The 23639-nt window shown below is 39.4% G+C and overlaps 2 protein-coding genes across 3 annotated transcripts in view; both read left to right on the top strand.

Moving 5' to 3' along the window:
- SGO2 (shugoshin 2) overlaps nucleotides 1-4918 on the top strand; it is a 35093-nt gene extending 30175 nt beyond the window's left edge. Inside the window, exon 9 of one of the 2 annotated variants that reach the window (XM_010602572.3) lies at nucleotides 4497-4918. In XM_010602572.3, the coding sequence (XP_010600874.2) occupies nucleotides 4497-4512 (16 nt within the window). In that variant the 3' untranslated portion in view covers nucleotides 4513-4918. The remainder of the gene's footprint in view (nucleotides 1-4496) is intronic. The other variant, XM_023542542.2, reaches the window with a different exon arrangement.
- Nucleotides 4919-23474: 18556 nt separating this feature from the next.
- AOX1 (aldehyde oxidase 1) overlaps nucleotides 23475-23639 on the top strand; it is a 90769-nt gene continuing 90604 nt past the window's right edge. Inside the window, 1 exon segment of the mRNA NM_001303261.1 lies at nucleotides 23475-23531. Coding sequence (NP_001290190.1) covers nucleotides 23475-23531 — 57 coding nt within the window.

Raw genomic sequence — 23639 nt, 5'->3', positions numbered from 1 at the left:
TATAATTTATCATGTTAAGAAAGTGTCTTTCAGTTCTTGAATGTTTTTATCATGAACGAGTGTACAATTTTCTCAAAAGCTTTGTCAGGATCTATGGAGATAATCCTATTCTTTATTTGCTTAGATTCATTACCATGGTGTATGGTGATGGGTTTTTAATATTGATTCAACCTTGCATTCCTGGAATAAATCCCACTGGGTCATGGTAGATGTTTTCCATAATGTGATGTTGGAGTTTGTTCCCTAAAATACTTTGTTAGAATATATGCACCAATATCCATAAGTGATGTGGGTCTATAGTTTTCTTTTTTTTAACTCTCTTTATCTGGCCAAGTATCAATATTATACTTATTTCATAAAAGGATGCTTTGAAATAATTTATGGAGCATTGAGACAATCTGGTCTTTGAATTTTTGGTAGAATTCCTCACTGAAACCATCTAGACGTGGTGCATTTTTTGTGGAATCCCATTGCCGTTGAATTGATTCTGACTCATACCAGAAACCCAGTGCCGTCGAGTCGATTCCGACTCATAGTAGCCCTATAAAAAAAAGCCCTATAAGACAGAGTAAAATTGCCCCATAGGGATTCCAAGGAGCAGCTGGTAGATTCAAACTGCTGACCTTTTGGTTAGCAACTGAGCTTCTAACTGCTGCACCACCAGGGCTCCTGTTTTATAGAGCAGTTCCTTAACAACACTATTTCTCTTGAGAAAATTGGTCCGTTTAAGCTTTCTCACTCTAACGGGATCAGTTGTAGCTATTTGTATTTCCATAGGAAATTATCCATTTCAGCTAGGTTTTGAAATTTATTTGCTTAGAAGTCTACAGAGAATCTTATGAATTTTTAAATATCTTTCAATGATTGTTTCTCCTTTGTCATTTATCGTTTTTTATATTTGTACTTTTCCTCATTTTCTTCTGCAAGTTTAGCTAGTGGTTTGTCTATTTTGTTAACTTTTCTAAAAAAAAAAATCAGGATTTTGATTTACTGATTACATCTACAGGAGCCTGGGTGGCACAGTGGTTAAAGCAATCAACTGCTAATCAAAAGTTTGTGATTTGAAACCACCAGCGGCTCTGCGGGAAAAAGATGTGACAGTCTGCTTCCATAGAGATTTACAGCATTGAAAAGCCTGTGGGGCTGCTATGAGTTGGAAGCAACTTGACAGCAGTGGGTTTGGTTTGGTTTTGGAATTAGATATACTGTTTTTTTATTCTGTGCATTTAGTTCCTGTTTTTTCTCTACTCCTTCCTTCTTTGTGAACAGAGTTTTCTTTAGTTTATTTTGTTTTTGTTTTCTAGTTTTTGGAAGTGGGAATTCAACCAATTTATTTTTATTCTTTTGCTTACGTTGGTAAAACTGTTTAGTGCAAATGAATTTTCCTCTGATCAGTGCTTTAAATGCTCCCCATAGATTCCAATACATAGTGTTTTCATTTTTATTATTTGTTAATTTCCCCTTTTACTCAGGATTTGTTTAATAGGAAGATTTTTTTAAATTTCAGTTTTCATTTGCAAGTTCTAATTTTGTTACATTGTGCTTAGAGGTTTTTTTTGTAGTATTTCTACCTTATGGAAATTAATGATGTTTTCTTTGTGACCTAGTATATGATCAGCTTTTTTAACTGTGCTGTGAGTACTTGAGAAAAATGTGTATTTTCTGTTGATCCCATTGCTGTTGAGTCAATTCCAACTCATAACGACCCTATAGGACAGAGTAGAACTGTCCCATAGGGTTCCAAGGCTGTAATCTTTCCGGAAGCAGACTGCCACACCTTTCTGCTGTAGAGCAGCTGGTGAGTTTGGACTGCTGGCTTGCAGGTAGCAGCTGAGCACTGAATCACTGCACCACCAGGACTTCTTTGTATTCTCTATTAGAATTCAGTGTGTATCTAAGATTTACCCTATTGACTATGTTGTAGAGATCTTCTGTCTCCTTATTTATGTTTTTGAACTGTCTCATACTGAGAGTAGATATTAAAATCTATTATTGTGTTTCTAGTTATGTCTCCATGGATCTCCTGTAGTTTTTGCCTCATAAAGATGGTTGCTCTGCTATTTTGTACATGTTGTTATGTTCTTTTTGTTGTTAGGTACTGTCGAGTTGGTTCTGGCTCACAGCAACCCTGTGTACAACAAAATGAAACACTGCCCGGTCCTGAGCCATCCTCACAATCATTGCTGTGATTGAGACCATTGTTACAGTTGCTATGTCAGTCCATCTCACTGAGGGTTTTCCTTTCTTTTGCTGATCCTCTACTTTACCAAGCATGATGTCCTTCTCCAGGGACTGGTCCCTCCAGATAACATGTCCGAAGTACCTGAGACAGAGTCTTGCCATTCTCACTTCTAGGGAGCATTCTGGCTGTACTACTTGCAAGACAGATTGTTCGTTCTTCTGGGAGTCCATGGTATATTCAGTATTCTTCGCCAACACCATTGTTTTAATGCATCAGTTCTTCAGTCTTCCTTATTATTGCCCAGCTTTTACACGCATATGAGGTGATTGAAAATATCATGGCTCGAGTGAGGTGCAAAATACCAACACAAAATATCAATAGAAACAGAACCAATGGTATTTTGTGCATAAATATTAATTGTTATACATTCATTGTGGATATTTCTTTTGCTATTTAAAATGCCCACTTTTGTCATGTACGGTGCTTTGAGACTTAAGAGATAAAGGACTTTAAAATGTATTTGTATTACCTTCCTGGTGACTCCAGTTACTGCTGTCCTAAATAGCTCTGTTGGTCACTCCATAGCAGCAATTAGCTTCAGTCAAGATCTGCTCTCACGGAGGCTACCAGAAGTTTTGATATACCTGCTGCATTCCATTCCCAATTCCAAAAAGACAGAAAAAAATGGATGACAGTTGAATTGTCATCACTCTTAGTATTTATATTGAGCTTACATTGTGATTTTTGCTTTAAAAATTGCTGTTTGCCAAAAAACCTGTATGTACGATGTATCTAAATTAGAATAGAATAGTATTTCATTACAGCATTTTGCTGTATTTTAGTAATAAGTAGCTCTTTTGAAATAATTAAATTCTAATTATCCAAGACAGTGGTATTATATTAGCTCTGGGGAGGGACACAGAGGAGAAAGAGAGACTTACTCTCCTTTTAGCCTTTTATACCGTTCTAATTTGGGACCATGATGCATGTATTTCATCCAAAAACTATGTGTGTGTGTATATATATATATGTGTATATATATATATGTGTGTATATATATATATATATATAATGTAAAGATAAACACAATTCCACTTCTTGCAACATGATGTACTGGGAGCATGATCAATCCTATTACTGAAAAAAAAAAAGTTAACTGGATAAAACAAACAAAAAGCCTTGAATGCATTTGCTAGCTAGTAGGAACCGAAGAAAAGCTCAGATAAGGGACCTAATGAGTGCAAGAACCCAGAGAGGTCAGTGGAGACTGAAACTGGTTTTTGCCTTGAGGGCATTGGATTCACAGCCTTAAGCAACGGGGGACAGAAGACAAATTCTAGGGTTCAGCTGAAGTGAAGACTCTTAATAGTAGGTCTTCTTTAATATAAAGTTGGGCCGCAATAGAAGCACAAACTAAAAATAATCTCCCCTGAGAATTTAGAACCATAATCTAGCCTTCACGCAGATTGCAGCTAGAAGTCACACTATCTGGAAGGTGAGGATTTAGTGCAAGTAATCCATGACTTGGAGTACCCCTGGTACAAATGCAAATTCTCTCTAGAGGAACCCTCCCTCATCTCAGGCACATTTTTCACAGATTTAGTTGCAAGGGAAATAGCTAGCTCACAGTAAAGAAAACACTGAACACACGAGGGAAGAAGACACTAGCAGAAATAACTGATAGCAGAATCAGATAGAGAATTTAAAATAAGTATGTTTAATGTTTCAGGAAGTAAATAGAGGCTTGAAAATGTTAAGATGTTGAGTGAAAAAAGCAAGTCACAGAAAACACATACAGTATGATTTCCATTGATAAAAAGGTCAAACACGGACAAAACCAAAGAACAAACTTTTAAGGAGTACAATACACAGGTAGTAAAAAAAAAGCAGTGTAAAGAAAAGCAGAAAACTGATTAACACCATTCAGATAGTGCTTACTTCTTGGGGAGCAGAGGGATGTGGTCAGGCTTCAGAGGGGTGGTAATATTTTATCTGGGAGCCTGGGTGGTAGGCACATGAGCATTTATTTTATTGTTTTTAAATTGCACATGTTCATATATTCTGTATGTATGCTAAAGTTCATAATAAAAGAAATACATAGCAGTAAAATTAATGTATGAAATCTGTGTTGATTAATTTTTCTTATAAACCTTATTTTTAATTCCCATGATCTTTGAACATTTCAAATATATAGCAAAGCCTGGGGTTTGAGGAAGCTGGTAGGATGCAGCCGGTTTCTTCTCCATGTTTCACAGTGTCAGCATTAGTTAGTTAGGGGTTGTTATCATTATTAATCCTGTTTTCTGCTTTGCAGGAAGATGAGAAGATGAGGTGAATTTATGGATACTGGTTTTCTGAATTCTCAAAGCGTGAAGAGTCAAAACAGATAAAACTGTGATCAAGAAGATGAAACACTTGAAAAGCGGTTTTTTGTTTTGGTTTTTCATTTTTTGCCTTCCAATGGAGTATTGACTTACCCATTCTTATATTTAGATGTATGTGTATAAAATAGCTATTCTGTAATATTAGTCTTTTAAAATCATTTTGGTCGTCATATAACTTATCTTTCTGTTCATCATCTAAGCTTCTTTCTGCCTAAGAGCCTTTAACCAAATAATAGCTATTGTCCTTTTAGCCAAATAAAGTATATCAATAAATACTTTTGCATTGGTTTCCTTGTTGTATGCCTTTTTTTTTTTAATCATTCAGTATATGATGAAATCTAGAAGGGTTTAAAAATCTCTTCCTGTCCTGGCCAGTTTCCTCTCACCCTTTGTTCTGCTACTTTTAGAAATACTTTTTTAGGTGCCAGCTTCTATATTAGTCCTATAATATGGTAATCTAATGATTTGGGGTAAAGGATTAACTTCTCAGGCTCTTTGGAATTTGTTTTTTATGACTTTATTTATTTAAAGATTGTTTACTATTCCAGGGTAAAAGTCATAAGTTCCTATTCACATCTGAGATCAGTTCACATACTATATTCAAATGGCTAATCAAATTCTTTTCTGCCTAGAAGGAAAAGCCTTGACAATCTAAGTTCTAGCTCCAGGAACCCCTTTTCTTAGCTCCTGAGGTATTAATAGCAACTGAGCAGTGCCCTCCTCCTGAGGTCACCTCCAAATTTCTAGGTTCTCATAAACCCTACCTTTTTCCTTTTTATCCTATTTGGTTCCTATACATTGCTGAAGGGAATCCAAAATGATATAGATCTCACAGAAACGATTTTGACAATATCCACCAAAATGGTATATGCATTTATCATTTAACCCAACAATCCTACTTTTAGGAAAAACAAAAACCAGACCCATTGCTGTTGAGTTGATTCTAACTCATGGTGACCCTATGTGTCACAGAGTAGAACTGCTCCATAGCGTTTTCTTGGCTGTAATATTTATGGAAGCAGATCACCAGGCCTTTCTCCATGGGACCACTGGGTAGGTTCAAACTGCCAACGTTTAGGTTAGTGGTGGAGTGCAAATCGTTTGTGCCACCCAGGGACCACTTTAAGGAAAATAGACCAAAAATTGGAGCTACCTAAATAACCATCAATAGGGGACGGTTTAGTTGAAAGCAAACTGAAATGAATGAAAATAACTTTCTATCAAGTTGATGACATAAACACAGAAAACAGAGAAACTTGACCTTAGAAAAAGTATTTTGAATTTTTATGGGAAAATGTTCTAGGTGTGTTTAATAGAGTATACTCTAAGGATAAAAAGAACTGTAAAAAAATCTTAAACCTTTAAAAAAAAAAACTTATTCGCTAGTTTTATTGCTACTGTAATATTGATATGGTTATTTTGAAATATATAGACGGGATAAAGCAATTATGTTAAAGCTTTAGAGCAAGGTTTTTTTTTTTTTATTGTGCTTTAAGTGAAAGTTTACAAATCAAGTCAGTCTCTCACAAAAAAACTTATATACACCTTGCTACATACTCCCGATTACTCTCCCCCTAATGAGACAGCCCGCTCTCTCCCTCCACTCTCTTTTCATGTCCATTTCGCCAGCTTCTAACCCCCTCTACCCTCTCATCTCCCTTTCAGGCAAGAGATACCAACATAGTCTCAAGTGTCCACCTGATCCAAGAAGCTCACTCCTCACCAGCATCCTTCCCCATCCCAATGTCCACTCCAATCCGTGTCTGAAGAGTTGGCTTTGGAAATGGTTCCTGTTCCGGGCCAACAGAAGATCTGGGAGCCATGACCACTGGGGTCCTTCTAGTCTCAGTCAGACAATTAAGCCTGGTCTTTTTACGAGAATTTGGGGTCTGCATCCCACTGTTCTGCTCTCTCAGGGGTTCTCTGTTGTGTTCCCTGTCAGGGCAGTCATCAGCTATAGCCAGGCACCATATAGTTCTGGTCTCAGGCTGATGTAGTCTCTGGTTTATCTGGCCCTTTCTGTCTCTTGGGCTGGTAATTACCTTGTGTCCTTGGTGTTCTTCATTCTCCTTAGGTCCAGGTGGTTGAGACCAATTGATGTATCTTAGATGGCCACTTGCTAGCATTTAAGACCCCAGACACCACTCTCCAAAGTGGGATGCAGAATATTTTCTTAATAGATATTCTTATGCCAATTGACTTAGATGTCCCCTGAAACCATGGTCCCCAAACCCCTGCCCCTGCTACGCAGGCCTTCGAAGCATTCAGTTTATTCAGGAAACTTCCTTGCTTTTGGTTTAGTCCAGTTGTGCTGACCTCGCCTGTATTGTGTGTCATCTTTCCCTTCACCTAAAGTAGTTCTTATCTACTAAAAAAATCCCTCTCCCACCCTCCCTCCCTCCCCGTCTCATAACCATCAAAGAATATTTTCTGTTTAAACTATTTCTCAAGTTCTTATGGTCTTATACAATATTTGCCCTTTTGCAACTGACTAATTTCACTCAGCATAATGCCTTCCAGATTCCTCCATGTTATGAAATGTTTCACAGATTTATCACTTCATTATCGATGCGTAGTATTCCATTGTGTGAATATACTATAATTTATCCATTCATCTGTTGATGGGCACCTTGGGTGCTTAGAAGCAAAATTTTTGCCATAAAAGAAAAGAGGTACAATTTTAAAATTCAAGAAATTAAAAAAAAAAGTGCAGTCTGAAATTGTAATTAGAAATATCAATGTAAACTCTTGCTTTTTACACTTCTTTTTAAAATTATGTATTTCCTAGCTGTAGCCACTGAAAGTGTCTAAAAACAACAACAGCTCGTTAGCAGTGAACAATTTTAGCGTCCAGATTGTGCTTTCTAAAATGCTGTTTCCCAGTAAAAGGAATCAGTTCTCCTTGTAGAAATAGCTGATTCCAAGTCTGGGACAGGATATAGACAAGGTGAGCCTGAGACACCTTATGCCAGAAAGCAAGGAAATTATCAAAAACTAATGTGACCATGTCAAAAATACGCACGTGCCAACTTGAAGAGACTCCCAGTGGCCTAAAATGGGACAAACCGAGCATCAGTAAGAATGATGAGTATAATTGATTACAGCATATTAACTGCAGAAAACGTCACCAATTCCTAATGATTAAGAAAAAGAAAAGCAAGACAAAGCATACTGGATACCACTAAAGCATTAACTCAATACTCTGAAAATTTATAATTTAAAGGAAAATATTAAAAATATGTCTTGCTTTTCTGGTATGAATATATGTGTACAGGTAGTCCCAACTTAAAACAGGGTTCTGTTCCAACAAATCCACCATAAGTTTGTTCTGATGTAAGTCAAAATACATCTTTTTTGTTTTTTTACTTTCTATTATTACTGCCTTTTATTATCAGTATCTTTATAAATCCAATCTTTATTTGTCTTCGAGGGTTGACATGAGTATGATAACATCAGCAAATTATGCACAGTGACATTGTATGTAATACATATTACTAATGATAAGATGTACAAAAAAAAAAGATGGTCGGAAGTGCAGTTTGTAGTAACTCCAGTGTGTTGTAAGTCAGGGACTACCTGTAGTCTCTAGTGGATGATGGAAAGTTCTATTCAGACAATTCCCAGTTGATGAATGCAGAAGGAATGCATTAGAAGAATTAGAAATATATATATATATATATATATAAATTGTACTTTAGATGTTTTGTAGAACTAGCTTCTCATTAAAAAATTAGTACACGTATTGTTTTGTGACATTGTTCTACAACCCCACGACATGTCAACACTCTTCCTTCTCAAACTTGGGTTCCTCATTACCAGCTTTCCTGTCCCATCCTGCCTTCTAGTCCTTGCCTCTGGGCTGGTATGCCCCGTAGTCTTGTTCTGTTTTATGGGACTGTCTGAGCTTTGGCTGGAAACCCTGGTGGCATAGTGGTTAAGTTCTATGGCTGCTAACCAAGAGGTCAGCAGTTTGAATCCACCAGGCAGTAGTTGGATACTCTATAGGGCAGTTCTACTCTCTCCTATAGGGTCGACCTGATGGCAGTGGGTTTTTTGTTTTAATCTTTGGCTAAAGGTTGAACCTTAGGAATAATTTCAGTACTGAGCAAAAGGGTATCCGGGGGCGATACTCTCGGAGTTTCTCCAGGCTCTGTCAGGCTAGTAAGTCTGGTCTTTTTTCAACAATGGGAATTTTTTTTTTTTTTTCAATACAAAGCTGAACAATTAATTCTCCATATAGTGACTATAGATTACCTCTCTTCCTGGTAAAATTTTCTAGGATTCCCTAGGTCGATTCTTCTATTTATTTTTTTTTAATTGTACTTTGGATGAAGGTTTACAGAACAAACTAGTTTCTTATTAAACAGTTAGTACACATTGTTTTATAACATTGGCTAACAACCCCACAACATGTCAACACCCTCCCTTCTCGAGCTCGAGTTACCTATCACCAGCTTTCCCGTCCCCTCCTGCCTTCTAGTCCTTGCCCCTGGGCTGTCGTGCCTTAATAGTTTTGTTTTGTTTCATGGGCCTGTCTAATCTTTGGCTGAAGGGTGAACCTCAGGAGTGACTTCATTACCGAGCTACGAGTATGTCTGGGAGCCATGCTCTCACGGTTTCTCCAGTCTCTGTCAGGCCAATTAAGTCTGGTCTTTTTTTGTGAGAATTTTGTTCTACATTTTTCTCCAGCACTATCTGGGATGGGACCCTCTACTGTGAGTGTGCTCCCTGTCAGAGCAGTCAGTGATGGTAGCCGGGCACCATCTAGTTGTACTGGACTCAGTCTGGTGGAGGCTGTGGTAGATGGGGTCCATTAGTCCTTTAGACTAATCTTTCCCTTGTATCTTTAGTTTTCTTCATTCTTCCTTGCTCCCAAAGGGGTGAGACCAGTGGAGTATTTTAGATGGCCACTCACAGACTTTTTTTTTTTTATTAACTTTTATTGAGCTTCAAGTGAACGTTTACAAATCAAGTCAAACTGTCACATATAAGTTTATATAAGCCTTACTCCGTACTCCCACTTGCTCTCCCCCTAATGAGTCAGCCCTTCCAGTCTCTCCTTTCGTGACAATTTTGCCAGCTTCCAACACTCTCTATCCTCCCATCCCCCCTCCAGACAGGAGATGCCAACACAGTCTCAAGCGTCCACCTGATAAAAATAGCTCACTCTTCATCAGCATCTCTCTCCTACCCACTGTCCAGTCCCTTTCATGTCTGATGAGTTGTCTTCGGGAATGGTTCCTGTCCTGGGCCAACAGAAGGTTTGGGGACCATGACCACCGGGATTCCTCTAGTCTCAGTCAGACCATTAAGTATGGTCTTTTTGTGAGAATTTGGGGTCTGCATCCCACTGATCTCCTGCTCCCTCAGGGGTCCTCTGCTGTGCTCCCTGTCAGGGCAGTCATCGGTTGTGGCCAGGCACCAACTAGTTCTTCTGGTCTCAGGATGATGTAAGTCACTGGTTCATGTGGCCCTTTCTGTCTCTTGGGCTCTTAGTTATCGTGTGACCTTGGTGTTCTTCATTCTCCTTTGCTCCTGGTGGGTTGAGACAAATTGATACATCTTAGATGGCCGCTTGTTAGCATTTAAGACCCCAGATGCCACATTTCAAAGTGGGATGCAGAATGTTTTCATAATAGAATTATTTTGCCAATTGACAAACCCCAAACCCCCACACTTGCTCCGCTGACCGTTGAAGCATTCAGTTTATCCTGGAAACTGCTTTGCTTTTGGTCCAGTCCAGTTGAGCTGACCTTGTGTGTATTGAGTATTCTCCTTCCCTTCACCTAAAGCAGTTCTTATTTACTAATTTATCAGTAAAAAACCCTCTCCCACCTTCCTTCCCTCCCCGCCTCGTAACCACAAAAGAATGTGTTCTTCTCAGTTTATACTATTTCTCAAGATCTTATAATAGTGGTCTTATACAATATTTGTCCTTTTGCCTCTGACTAATTTCGCTCAGCATAATGCCTTCCAGGTTCCTCCATGTTATGAAATGTTTCACAGATTTGTCACTGTTCTTTATCGATGTGCAGTATTCCATTGTGTGAATACACCACAATTTATTTATCCATTCATCCGTTGATGGACACCTTGGTTGCTTCCAGCTTTTTGCTATTGTAAACAGAGCTGCAATAAACATGGGTGTGCATATATCTGTTTGTGTGAAGGCTCTTATTTCTCTAGGGTATAGTCCGAGGAGTGGGATTTCTGGGTTGTATGGTAGTTCTATTTCTAACTGTTTAAGATAACGCCAGATAGATTTCCAAAGTGGTTGTACCATTTTACATTCCCACCAGCAGCGTATAAGAGTTCCAATCTCTCCGCAGCCTCTCCAACATTTATTATTTTGTGTTTTTTGGATTAATACCAGCCTTGTTGGAGTGAGATGGAATCTCATCGTAGTTTTAATTTGCATTTCTCTAATGGCTAATGATCGAGAGCATTCTCTCATGTATCTGTTAGCTGCCTGAATATCTTCTTTAGTGAAGTGCGTGTTCATATCCTTTGCCCACTTCTTGATTGGGTTGTTTGTCTTTTTGTGGTTGAGTTTTGACAGAATCATATAGATTTTAGAGATCAGACGCTGGTCTGAGATGTCATAGCTGAAAATTCTTTCCCAGTCTGTAGGTGGTCTTTTTACTCTTTTGGTGAAGTCTTTAGATGAGCATAGGTGTTTAATTTTTAGGAGCTCCCAGTTATCTGGTTTCTCTTCGTCATTTTTGGTAATGTTTTGTATTCTGTTTATGCCTTGTATTAGGGCTCCTAACGTTGTCCCTATTTTTTCCTCCATGATCTTTATCGTTTTAGTCTTTATGTTTAGGTCTTTGATCCACTTGGAGTTAGTTTTTGTGCATGGTGTGGGGTATGGGTCCTGTTTCATTCTTTTGCAAATGGATATCCAGTTATGCCAACACCATTTGTTAAAAAGACTATCTTTTCCCCAATTAACTGACACTGGGCCTTTGTCAAATATCAGCTGCTCATATGTGGATGGATTTATACTTGGGTTCTCAATTCTGTTCCATTGGTCTATGTGCCTGTTGTTGTACCAGTACCAGGCTGTTTTGACTACTGTGGCTGTATAATAGGTTCTGAAATCAGGTAGAGTGAGGCCTCCCACTTTCTTCTTCTTTTTCAGTAATGCTTTGCTTATCCGAGGCTTCTTTCCCTTCCATATGAAGTTGGTGATTTGTTTCTCTATCACATTAAAAAATGACATTGGAATTTGGATTGGAAGTACATTGTATGTATAGATGGCTTTTGGTAGAATAGACATTTTTACTATGTTGTCTTCCTATCCATGAGCAAGGTATGTTTTTCCACTTAAGCATGTCCTTTTTAATTTCTTGTAGGAGTACTTTGTAGTTTTCTTTGTATAGGTCTTTTACATCTTTGGTAAGATTTATTCCTAAATATTTTATCTTCTTGGGGGCTACTGTGAATGGTATTGATTTGGTTATTTCCTCTTTGATGTTCTTTTTGTTGATGTAGAGGAATCCAAGTGATTTTTGTATGTTTATCTTATAACCTGAGACTCTGCCAAACTCTTCTACTAGTTTAAGTAGTTTTCTGGAGGATTCCTTAGGGTTTTCTTTGTATAAGATCATGTCACCTGCAAATAGAGATAATTTTACTTCTTCCTTGCCAATCCAGATGCCCTTTATTTCTTTGTCTAGCCTAATTGCTCTGGCTAGGACCTCTAGCACAATGTTGAATAAGAGCAGTGATAAACGGCATCCTTGTCTGGTTCCCGTTCTCAAGGGAAATGCTTTCACGCTCCCTCCATTTAAAGTGCTGTTGGCTGATTGGCTTTGCATAGATGCCCTTTATTATGTTGAGGAATTTTCCTTCAATTCCTATTTTGGTGAGAGTTTTTATCATAAATGGGTGCTGGACTTTGTCAAATGCCTTTTCTGCATCAATTGATAAGATCATGTGGTTTCTGTCTTTTGTTTTATTTATATGGTGGATTACATTAATGGTTTTTCTAATATTAAACCAGCCCTGCATACCTGGTATAAATCCCACGTGGTCATGGTGGATTAATTTTTTGATATGTTGTTGAATTCTATTGGCTAGAATTTTGTTGAGGATTTTTGCATCTATGTTCATGAGGGATATAGGTCTGTAATTTTCTTTTTTTGTGATGTCTTTACCTGGTCTTGGTATCAGGGAGTTGGTGGCTTCATAGAATGTGTTAGGTAGTATTCTGTCATTTTCTATGCTTTGAAATACCTTTAGTAGTAGTGGTGTTAACTCTTCTCTAAAAGTTTGGTAGAACTCTGCAGTAAAGCCATCCAGGCCAGGGCTTTTTTTTGTTGGGAGTTTTTTGATTACCGTTTCAATCTTTTTGTTATGGGTCTATTTAGTTGTTCTACTTCTGATTGTGTTAGTTTAGGCAGGTAGTGTTTTTCCAGGAATTCATCCATTTCTTCTAGGTTTGCAAATTTGTTAGAGTACAATTTTTTGTAATAATCTGATATGATTCTTTTAATTTCAGTTGGGTCTGTTGTGATGTGGCCCATCTTGCTTCTTATTCGGCTTATTTGTTTCCTTTCGTGTATTTCTTTAGTTAGTCTAGCCAATGGTTTATCAATTTTGTTAATTTTTTCAAAGAACCAGCTTTTGGCTTTGTTAATTCTTTCAATTGTTTTTCTGTTCTCTAATTCATTTAGTTCAGCTCTAATTTTTATTATTTGTTTTCTTCTGGTGCCTGATAGATTCTTTTGTTGCTCACTTTCTATTTGTTCAAGGTGTAGGGACAGTTCTCTGATTTTGGCTCTTGCTTCTTTTTGTATGTGTGCATTTATCGATATAAATTGGCCTCTGAGCACTGCTTTTGCTGTGTCCCAGAGGTTTTGATAGGAAGTATTTTCATTCTCATTGCATTCTATGAATTTCCTTACTTCCTCCTTGATGTCTTCTATAACCCAGTCTTTTTTCAGGAGGGTATTGTTCAATTTCCAAGTATTTGATTTCTTTTCCCTAATTTTTCTGTTATTGATTTCCACTTTTATGGCCTTGTGGTCTGAGAAGATGCTGTGTAATATTTCGATGTTTTGGATTCTGCAAAGGTTTGTTTTATGACCTAATATGTGGTCTATTCTAGAGAATGTTCCATGTGCGCTAGGAAAAAAAGTATACTTTGCAGCAGTTGGGTGGAGAGTTCTGTATAAGTCAATGAGGTCAAGTTGGTTGATTGTTGTAATTAGGTCTTCCGTGTCTCTATTGAGCTTCTTACTGGATGTCCTGTCCTTCTCCGAAAGTGGTGTGTTGAAGTCTCCTACTATAATTGTGGAGGCGTCTATCTCACTTTTCAGTTCTGTTAAAATTTGATTGATGTATCTTGCAGCCCTGTCATTGGGTGCATAAATATTTAATATGGTTATATCTTCCTGGTCAATTGTCCCTTTTATCATTATGTAGTGTTCTTCTTTATCCTTTGTGGTAGATTTAAGTTTAAAGTCTATTTTGTCAGAAATTAATATTGCTACTCCTCTTCTTTTTTGCTTATTGTTTGCTTGATATATTTTTTTCCATCCTTTGAGTTTTAGTTTGTTTGTGTCTCTAAGTCTAAGATGTGTCTCTTGTAGGCAGCATATAGACGGATTGTGTTTCTTTATCCACTCTGAGACTCTCTGTCTCTTTATTGGTGCATTTAGTCCATTCAGCGTAATTATAGATAAGTGTTTAGTGTTGTCATTTTGATGTCTTTTTATGTGTGTTGTTGACAATTTCATTTTTCCACTTACTTTTTTGTGCTGAGATGTTTTTCTTTGTAAATTGTGTGATCCTCATTTTCATAGTATTTGACTTTATGTTTGCTGAGTCGTTACGTTTTTCTTGGTTTTTATTTTGAGTTATGGAGTTGTTACACCTCTTGGTGGTTACCTTAATATTTACCCCTATTTTTCTAAGTAAAAACCTAACTTGTATTGTCCTATATCGCCTTGTATCCCTCACCATATGGCAGTTCTATGCCACCTGTATTTAGTCCCTCTTTTTGATTATTGTGATCTTTTACATATTGACTTCAATGATTCCCTGTTTTGAGCATTTTTTTTTTAGTTAATCTTAATTTGTTTTTGTGATTTCCCTATTTGAGTTGATATCAGGATGTTCTGTTCTGTGACCTTGTGTTGTGCTGGTATCTGATATTATTGGTTTTCTGACCAAACAATTTCCTTTAGTATTTCTTCTAGCTTTGGTTTGGTTTTTGCAAATTCTCTAAGCTTGTGCTTATCTGTAAATATCTTAATTTTGCCTTCATATTTCAGAGAGAGTTTTGCTGGATATATGATCCTTGGCTGGCAGTTTTTCTCCTTCAGTGCTCTGTATATGTCATCCCATTGCCTTCTTGCCTGCATGGTTTCTGCTGAGTAGTCTGAACTTATTCTTATTGATTCTCCCTTGTAGGAGACCTTTCTTTTATCCCTGGCTGCTTTTAAAATTTTCTCTTTATCTTTGGCTTTGGCAAGTTTGATGATAATATGTCTTGGTGTTTTTCTTTTTGGATCATTCTTAAATGGGGTTCGATGAGCATCTTGGATAGATATCCTTTCATCTTTCATGATGTCAGGGAAGTTTTCTGTCAGCAGATCTTCAACTATTCTGTGTTTTCTGTCCTCCCTCCCTGTGCTGGGACTCCAATCACATGCAAGTTATCCTTCTTGATAGAGTCCCACATGATTCTTAGGGTTTCTTCATTTTTTTTTAATTCTTTTATCTGATTTTTTTTCGGCTATGTTGGTATTAATCCCCTGGTCCTCCAGATTTCCCAGTCTGCATTCTAATTGCTCGAGTCTGCTCCTCTGACTTCCTATTGCAGTGTCTAATTCTGTAATTTTATTGTTAATCTTTTGGATTTCTACATGCTGTCTCTCTATGGATTCTTGCAACTTATTAATTTTTCCACTATGTTCTTGAATAATCTTTTTGAGTTCTTCAACTGTTTTATCAGTGTGTTCCTTGGCTTTTTCTGCAGTTTGCCTTATTTCATTTCTGAGGTCATCCCTGATGTTTTGAAGCATTCTGTAAATTAGTTTTTTATATTCTGTATCTGATAATTCCAGGATTGTATCTTCATTTGGGAAAGATTTTGATTCTTTTGTTTGGGGGGTTGTAGAAGCTGTCATGGTCTGCTTCTTTATGTGGTTTGATATCGACTGCTGTCTCCAAGCCATCACTAAGATATTGTAGTGATTTATTCTATATTTGCTCACTGAGTGTTATCTTGTTTTGTTTTCTTTCAATATATGTGGATGGGCTACTAGATTGTGCTGTCTTGATTGTTGTAGCCCTTGACTTACTTATGACCTATTACCAGCTGGTTTGGGCTGTTGCCAGATATATATGTCTGAGTCCATTCACTATTCTTGAGTAGAATCTGATTTTGGGTCATCAAGTGTGTGCTGCACCCTAACACCTATCCACCTTGAGAAGTAGTGGTGATAGTTGTGTGCACCAGATTCTATTAGCAGCTGGGGTTCACACTCTGGGGGGGGCAGGATGCTGACAGGCTTCCCCCAAGTGTCAGTGAGGTAGGTGTGTCTCTATTCCTAAAGCATCTTGGTGGGAGGGCTCTGCAGCTGCACGTTAGGCCCCCAATGCAAGTACCTCTACAGATTGGTAGGTGTCACTCTCCTTAGACCCCTAAGGCAGGAGGCTAGGTGGTCTGGGGGGAGCTTCAGCCCTCAGTTCCCTGTTGTGGGTCAGTGAGGGCTCTGTTGAATACTCAGAGATATCAGACCTGGGAAACTTGTTTTTCCAGTAAATCCGCTAAAAAAATGCAGTCAGATCCCTATCAGAAATGCCTTTGCATCATAATAGCCACTTTGTTCCCTGTAGGGAAGAAAGCCCGAGATATGGATCACATATGCTTGGCTAGAGCTGGTTCTGTGTTTTTAGTCCAATTAGGGAAGGATTTTTGGTCCCTGGGTTTTTTGTGGTTGCTTCTCTCAGGCCGGAAGAATGGGTTAGAAAAAGACCAAAAAAAAAAAAGGGAAAAGAAAAGCCACGGAGCAGTTCTCCCTCAGGCTCAGGAAATTCCAATGTTAATGAAGCCGCCTGGGAAGGGGAGGGGAGGGTTCAGAAACACAGGAGAGAGTAGCACCCCGGAATATAGACAAAGTTCCTTATCTTGCTTGGGATGACTATTTTATCTGAGCTTCCCGAGGGGCGTCGCCTATGTGTGCTGGCTGCATAGAGATTGCCCCCGAGGGTCAGGTCCGCAGAAGCCATGGTCAGTTCCTCTGCTGCCAGTCCAAAGCCCAGCGTCAAGGTTCCCCGGCTGGGACGCTGCACTCCCGGCTCCAAAACCGGTCGCTGCCTCCCGGGGACTTCTCCTCCCGTCAGCTGCATCCCCGTGCCGCTGCGCGGACCGGCTGGGCCCCCTCCCGGGGTCAGTTCAGGGGGTAGGGCTGCGCCCCGTGTTTGCGCCCTCACAGGATGTTGTGTTCAGCTCTCCTGCGCCCAGTCCTAAGCCCGGCGCCAAGGTTACCTAACTGGGACTCTGGCTCCAGGCTCCGAAAATAGTCTCTGCTTCCCTGTAGTTGTTCATTCTCCGTCTCTGTCACTTAGGTCAACTCTTGAAATCTGTGTTTGTTGCTCAGGGTTCGTAGATTGACATGTATGTGATCAATTCACTTGTTTTTCCGAGTCTTTGTTGCAAGAGGGATCCCAGGTAGCATCTACCTAGTCAGCCATCTTGGCCCCCCTCCTCACAGACTTTTAAGACCCCAGACACTACTCACCAAAGTAGAATCTAGAACATTTTCTTTATAAACTATATTTGCCAGTTGAGCTAGATGTTCCCCAAGACCATGGTCCCCATAACCCTCAGTCCCGCATTCAGTCCCTCAGGAAGTTTGGATTTGTCTGTGGAGCTTCCATGACATTGCCTTGTACAAGTTGTGCTGGCTTCCACAGTATTGTGTACTGTCTTACCCTTCACCAATAGAAAAATACATATTTTTGCAATCCCATAAGAAAATAACTGCTTCAGGCAATGGTCAACATTGAAGGGTAAACCCATGTTATGATATCTTGATGATGAAATCCATGATGAAGGGATAACCCAGTGATCAATCTTAGCATCACTGAGACAAGCAGACATGGTATGACTCCTGATGTGATGCAACATAAAGTTTGTGACACCACTGTGAAGAATTCTTGCACTCTCCCCCCACCTCCCCCCAAAAATTAAACATGAATTTAATTGAGTTAACACCAGGAGGAAGCAACCAGCTATATTTAAAATGTGGCTCATTCTATATCACAACCGACCTAGTTTTTTCTTCAATATGTCAATTGCATTAAAGAGAGGAAGTGTTGAGGAAATTGTTCTAGATTAAAATAGACCTAAAAGAAACTGCTATTCATAAGATTTTCACTGGCTAATACTTTTCAGAAGCAGACTGCCGGGTCCTTCTTCCTATGAAGTAGCAGCGGAACACTGTCTGATATAGTGCTGGAAGATGAGCCCCTCCAGGTTGGAAGGCACTCAAAAGATGACGGGGGAAGAGCTGCCTCATCAAATAGAATTGACCTTAATGACATGGATGCAGTAAAGCATTCAGAACCTTCATTTGCTGAGGTGGCATGACTGAAAATGAGAAGAAACAGCTGCAAACATCCATTAATAATTAGAACCTGGAATGTATGAAGTATGAATCTAGGAAAATTAGAAATCATCTGAAATGAAATGGAACTCATAAACATCGATATCCTAGGCATTAGTGAACTGAAATGGACTGGTATTGGCCATTTTGAATCAGACAATCACATAGTCTACTATGCTGGGAATGACAACTTGAAGAGGCATGGTGTTGCATTCATCATCAAAAAGAACATTTCAAGATCTATCCTGAAGTACAGTGCTGTCAGTGATAGGATAATATCCATAAGCCTACAAAGAAGACCAGTTAATATGACTATTACTCAAATATACTCACCAACCACTAGGGCCAAACATGAAGAAATAGAAGATTTTTATCAGCTGCCGCAGTCTGAAATTGGTCAAACATGCAATCAAGATACATTGATAATTACTGGTGATTTTAATGCGAAAGTTGGAAACCAAGAAGAAGGATCAGTACTTGGAAAATATGGCCTTGATGACAGAAACAATACCAGAGATTGAATGACAGAATTTTGCAAGACCGATGACTTCTTCATTGCAAATACCTTCTTTCACCAACATAAACGGCGACTATACACATGGACCTCGCCAGATGGAACACACAGAAATCAAATTGACTACATCTGTGGTAAGAGACGATGGAAAAGCTCAATATCATCAGTCAGAACAAGGCTGGGGGCCGACTGTAGAACAGATCATCAATTGCTCATATGCAAGTTCAAGCTGAAACTGAAGAAAATAAGAGCAAGTCCACGAGAGCCAAAATACAATCTTGAGTACATCCCACCTGAATTTAGAGACCATCTCAAGAACAGATTTGACTCATTGAACACTGGTGACCAAAGAGCAGACAAGTTGTGAAATGACATCAAGGACATCATACATAAAGCAAGAGGTCATTGAAAAGACAGGAAAGAAAGAAAAGACCAAGATGGATGTCGGAGGAGACTCTGAAACTTGCTCTCAAACGTCAAGCAACTAAAGCAAAAGGAAGAACTGATGAAGTAAAAGAACTGAACAGAAGATTTCAAAGGGCATCTCGAGAAGACAAAGTAAAGTATTATAATGACATGTGCAAAGAGCTGGAATTGGAAAACCGAAAGGGAAGAACATGCTCAGTGTTTCTCAAGCTGAAAGAACTGAAGAAAAAATTCAAGCCTCGAGATGCGATAATGAAGGATTTTATGGGGAAAATATTAGACGATGTAGGAAACATCAAAAGAAGATGGATGGAATACACAGAGTCATTATACCAAAAAGAATTAGTCGATGTTCAACCATTTCAAGAGATAGCATATGATCAGGAACTGATGGTACTGAAGGAAGAAGTCCAAGTTGCTCTGAAGGCATTAGCAAAAAACACGGCTCCAGGAATTGAGATGTTTCAACAAACGGATGCAGCGCTGGAGATGCTCACTCATCTATGCCAAGAAATATGGAAGACAGCTTCCTGGCCAACTGACTAGACTAGAAAAGATCCATATTTATGCCTATTCCCAAGAAAGGTGATCCAACCTAATGTGGAAATTATATCATTAATATCACACTCAAGCAAAATTTTGCTGAAGGTCATTCAAAAATGGCTGCAGCAGTGTATCAACAGGGAACTGCTAGAAATTCAGGCCGGTTTCAGAAGAAGACATGGAACCAGGGATATCATTGCTGATGTCAGATGGATCCTGGCTGAAAGCAGAGAATACCAGAAGGATGTTTACCTGTGTTTTATTGACTATGCAAAGGCATTCGATCGTGTGGATCATAACAAACTATGGATAATATTGCAAAGAATGGGAATTCCAGAACACTTAATTGTGCTCATGAGGAACCTTTACATAGATCAAGAGGCAGTTGTTCAGACAGAACAAGGGGATACTGATTGGTTTAAAGTCAGGAAAGATGTGCGTCAGGGTTGTATTCTTTCAGCATATCTATTCAGTCTGTATGCTGAGCAAATAATCTGAGAAGCTGGACTATATGCAGAAGAACGGGGCATCAGGATTGGAGGAAGACTCATTAACAACCTGCGTTATGCAGATGACACAACTTTGCTTGCTGAAAGTGAAGAGGGCTTGAAGCACTTACTAATGAAGATCAAAGACCACAGCCTTCAGTATGGATTGCATCTCGACATAAAGAAAACAAAAATCCTCACAACTGGACCAATGAGCAACATCATGATAAACGGAGAAAAATCGAAGTTGTCAAAGATTTCATTTTATTTGGATCCACGATCAACAGCCATGGAAGCAGCCGTCAAGAAATGAAAAAACCCATTGCACTGGGTAAATCTGCTGGAAAGGACCTCTTCAAAGCATTGAAGAGCAAAGATGTCACCCTGAAGACTAAGGTGCACCTGACCCAAGCCATGGTATTTTCAATCGCATCATAAGCATGTGGAAGCTGGACAATGAATAAGGAAGACCGAAGAAGAATTGATGCCTTTGAATTGTGGTGTTGGCGAAGAATATTGAATATACCATTGACTGCCAAAAGAACGAACGACTCTATCTTGGAAGAAGTACAACCAGAATGCTCCTTAGAAGTAAGGATGGCGAGACTGTGTCTTACATACTCTGGACATGTTGTCAGGAGGGATCCGTCTCTGGAGAAGGACATCATGCTTGGTAGAGTACAGCGTCAGCGGAAAAGAGGAAGACCCTCAACGAGGTGGACTGACATAGTGGCTGCAACAATGGGCTCAAGCATAACTATTTTAAGGATGGCACAGGACTGGGCAGTGTTTCGTTCTGTGGTGCATAGGGTCGCTATGAGTCGGAACCGACTCGACGGCACCTAACAACAACAACAAAGACAAGAAAGAAACTGAAGAGACAGCAATCAAGTACATTGAATGACCCTTGTTTAATACAAAATGAAGTATAAACAGACATTTTTAGAAGTCTGAAAAGAAACCTAATGGTCAATGATTACTTTAAGACAAAGGGTGAGAATGCAAGGGAGAAGGGAAGCTAGATTCATGGAAACTGAACAACCAGAACGGAAATACTAAGAATGTTCATGCATTGTGAAGAACATATCCAGTATCACTGAACAATTTGTACAGAAATTGTTGACTGGAAACATAAACCGTTATGTAAACCTTCACCGAGAACACAATAAATACTAAAAAAAAAAAAAAAAAGACAAAAGGAAATTTGAGAATATTAGGAAAATACTTTTTTTAGGTGTAATAATGGCATTGTGGCTAAGAAAAAAATTAATATATACTGAAGTATATGGGGTAAAATATGTCTCTGATTGGCTTTAAATACTCCAAAAAACTAAGGAAGTATTGCAAAATGTTGATGGTTGTTATAACTCAGCGAAGGGTATGGATGAGGCAGGCAGCCTCAGAGTCCAACTCTTCTAAGAGACAACTGCTCTGACTTATCCTCCTACACCGAGCAGAATAAGCTGTACTTTCTTCTGAAATTGTCCTTGACAAGAAAACCACAGAATGGGCCATAGATGGCTCAACCTGCCTCTAGGTAGAGACTTAAAAAAAACAAACCCACTGCCATTGAGAGGATTCCTACTCATAGTGACTCTATAGGACAGAGTAGAACTGCCCATAGAGTTTCCAAGGAGCGCCTGGTGGCTTCCAACTGCTGACCTTTGGTTAGCAACCGTAGCTCTTAACCACCACACCACCAGAGTTTCTGGGTAGAGACTTACCATTCTAATAAAGGAAAATCAACCTTTTTATCCCTTGTCTAAAAAAATAGAATAAGTGCACAGTCATCCCCAAGCTCTGAGCTTCTGTGTGAAGGTTAATCCTGAATACTCATGATGAATTTGCATTTTCTTATCTGCTCTCCAGAAAAGCCCACCTCCCCAAGCTGCCTGTATGCAGCCTTGGAGGCAACAGCGCTGATTGCTCCTCTCCTTGTACAACGAAATAAAGGAGTCTTTCTGATCTCCCACCTCGGCAAGTCACACCAAGCAAAACCTAGGATTTTCACCCAGCAACACGGAAATGCTAGTTGTACTCCAATTTATTTACAAATTTGGGGGATTTTTTTACAATAAAATTCCTATATTTACATAAATGAAATGATATGGCAGAATGTTCTAGGTTTGCTAAGTAAAACAGAGTTTTGAAAATAACTACTTTGATCTCACTTGAGTTTCTAAGAGGTGTTAAAGTGTAGACTAAAAAATGGAAAGATAACTCAAAAAATTAAATAAAAAAAATTAGCAGTGGTAAATTCTAAATTGTGAGCTTACAGGTAATTATTTCTATGTTTTTCAGTATTTTCCAAGTTTTATTTTTTTAAAAAAAGTTTTCCAAGATGTTCTACGTTTCTGTTAATTATCAGATAAACTTTGTTGTTACTTACTAGATAAACTGTGAATAGTGGTATGATGTTTTAGATAAGTTTTTCAATATCAAAGTAGCTCTCGATTTTAAAAATAAATGATACTTATTTCTATAGTTGCAACATAAAGTTAAGGAGCCCTGACGGTGCAAAGGTTAAGAGCTTGGCTGCCAACCAAAAGGTTGGAGGTTCAAACCCACCTAGTGGCTTCACAGGAGAAAGACTTGGCGATCTGTTCCATAAAGATTAGAGCCAAGAAAACTCTATGGGGCTGTCCTACCCCGTCACATGGATTCACCATGAGTTGGAATCCACTTGGAGGTACCCGATAACAAGAAAAGCTGGAAAGCCATTCGTTGTCCTTATGCTGTTTTACTGAAAAGTTGGAATAAATAAGGTTTGCAAGGCTGTAATCTTTAGGGAAGACGACTCCCACACCTTTCTGCCACTGAGCCGATGTGAATTTAAATCTCTGACCTCTCGGTTTCCGTTAGCAGCCAAGTACTTAACCACTGCGCCATCAGGGCTTCTCATTAAGAGTACAGGTCTGCAGCGTGCATTGTGGGAGTTGGAAAGGCATTTAAAATGTATAAGCCTACAGGACCATACAGCGTATGACTAAAAGGCTAGAGGGGGTAGCACAGTTGCTAAGCGCTCCAGGCGAGCCGATGAAGAGGTCCTTGCCAGTTGATTTCAGTCCAGAGACTGCGTTCTAGTGACGTCCGCCCAGCTGCCAATATCCGAGCCAACAGTTTTCCTGGAGACGAGTTCACTGACCTCTGGACCCGAATCAGGTCTTGCCTCATCCGCTTTGCTTGCACTGTCGGCTCCGGCGCGCTCCGTCTCATTCGCCTGCGGGCTCCCAGCTGCCGGGAACTCTCCGCCTGCCTCCGCCTTTCTCCAGGCCTCGGACCCCCGCAGCGCGCCTGCGCGCCCTCGGTTCGGAAATGGCCGGGACCCAGGACGCAGCGACGGAGCTGCTCTTCTACGTAAACGGCCGCAAGGTGAGCGGGGGCTGCCGGCGGCTGAGCGCCGCCTGCGGGTGCGACGGTAGGCGCTGGAAAGGCAGGGTCGCCCCCTGCGTAGAGCACTGAGGCAGGCGCCCGGGTTTT

Source organism: Loxodonta africana, chromosome 6, assembly GCF_030014295.1.
Source record: "Loxodonta africana isolate mLoxAfr1 chromosome 6, mLoxAfr1.hap2, whole genome shotgun sequence".
Lineage (NCBI taxonomy): Eukaryota > Metazoa > Chordata > Mammalia > Proboscidea > Elephantidae > Loxodonta > Loxodonta africana.
The sequence above is the reverse complement of the archived record's forward strand: the minus strand, read 5'-3'. Positions and strand labels throughout refer to the sequence as shown.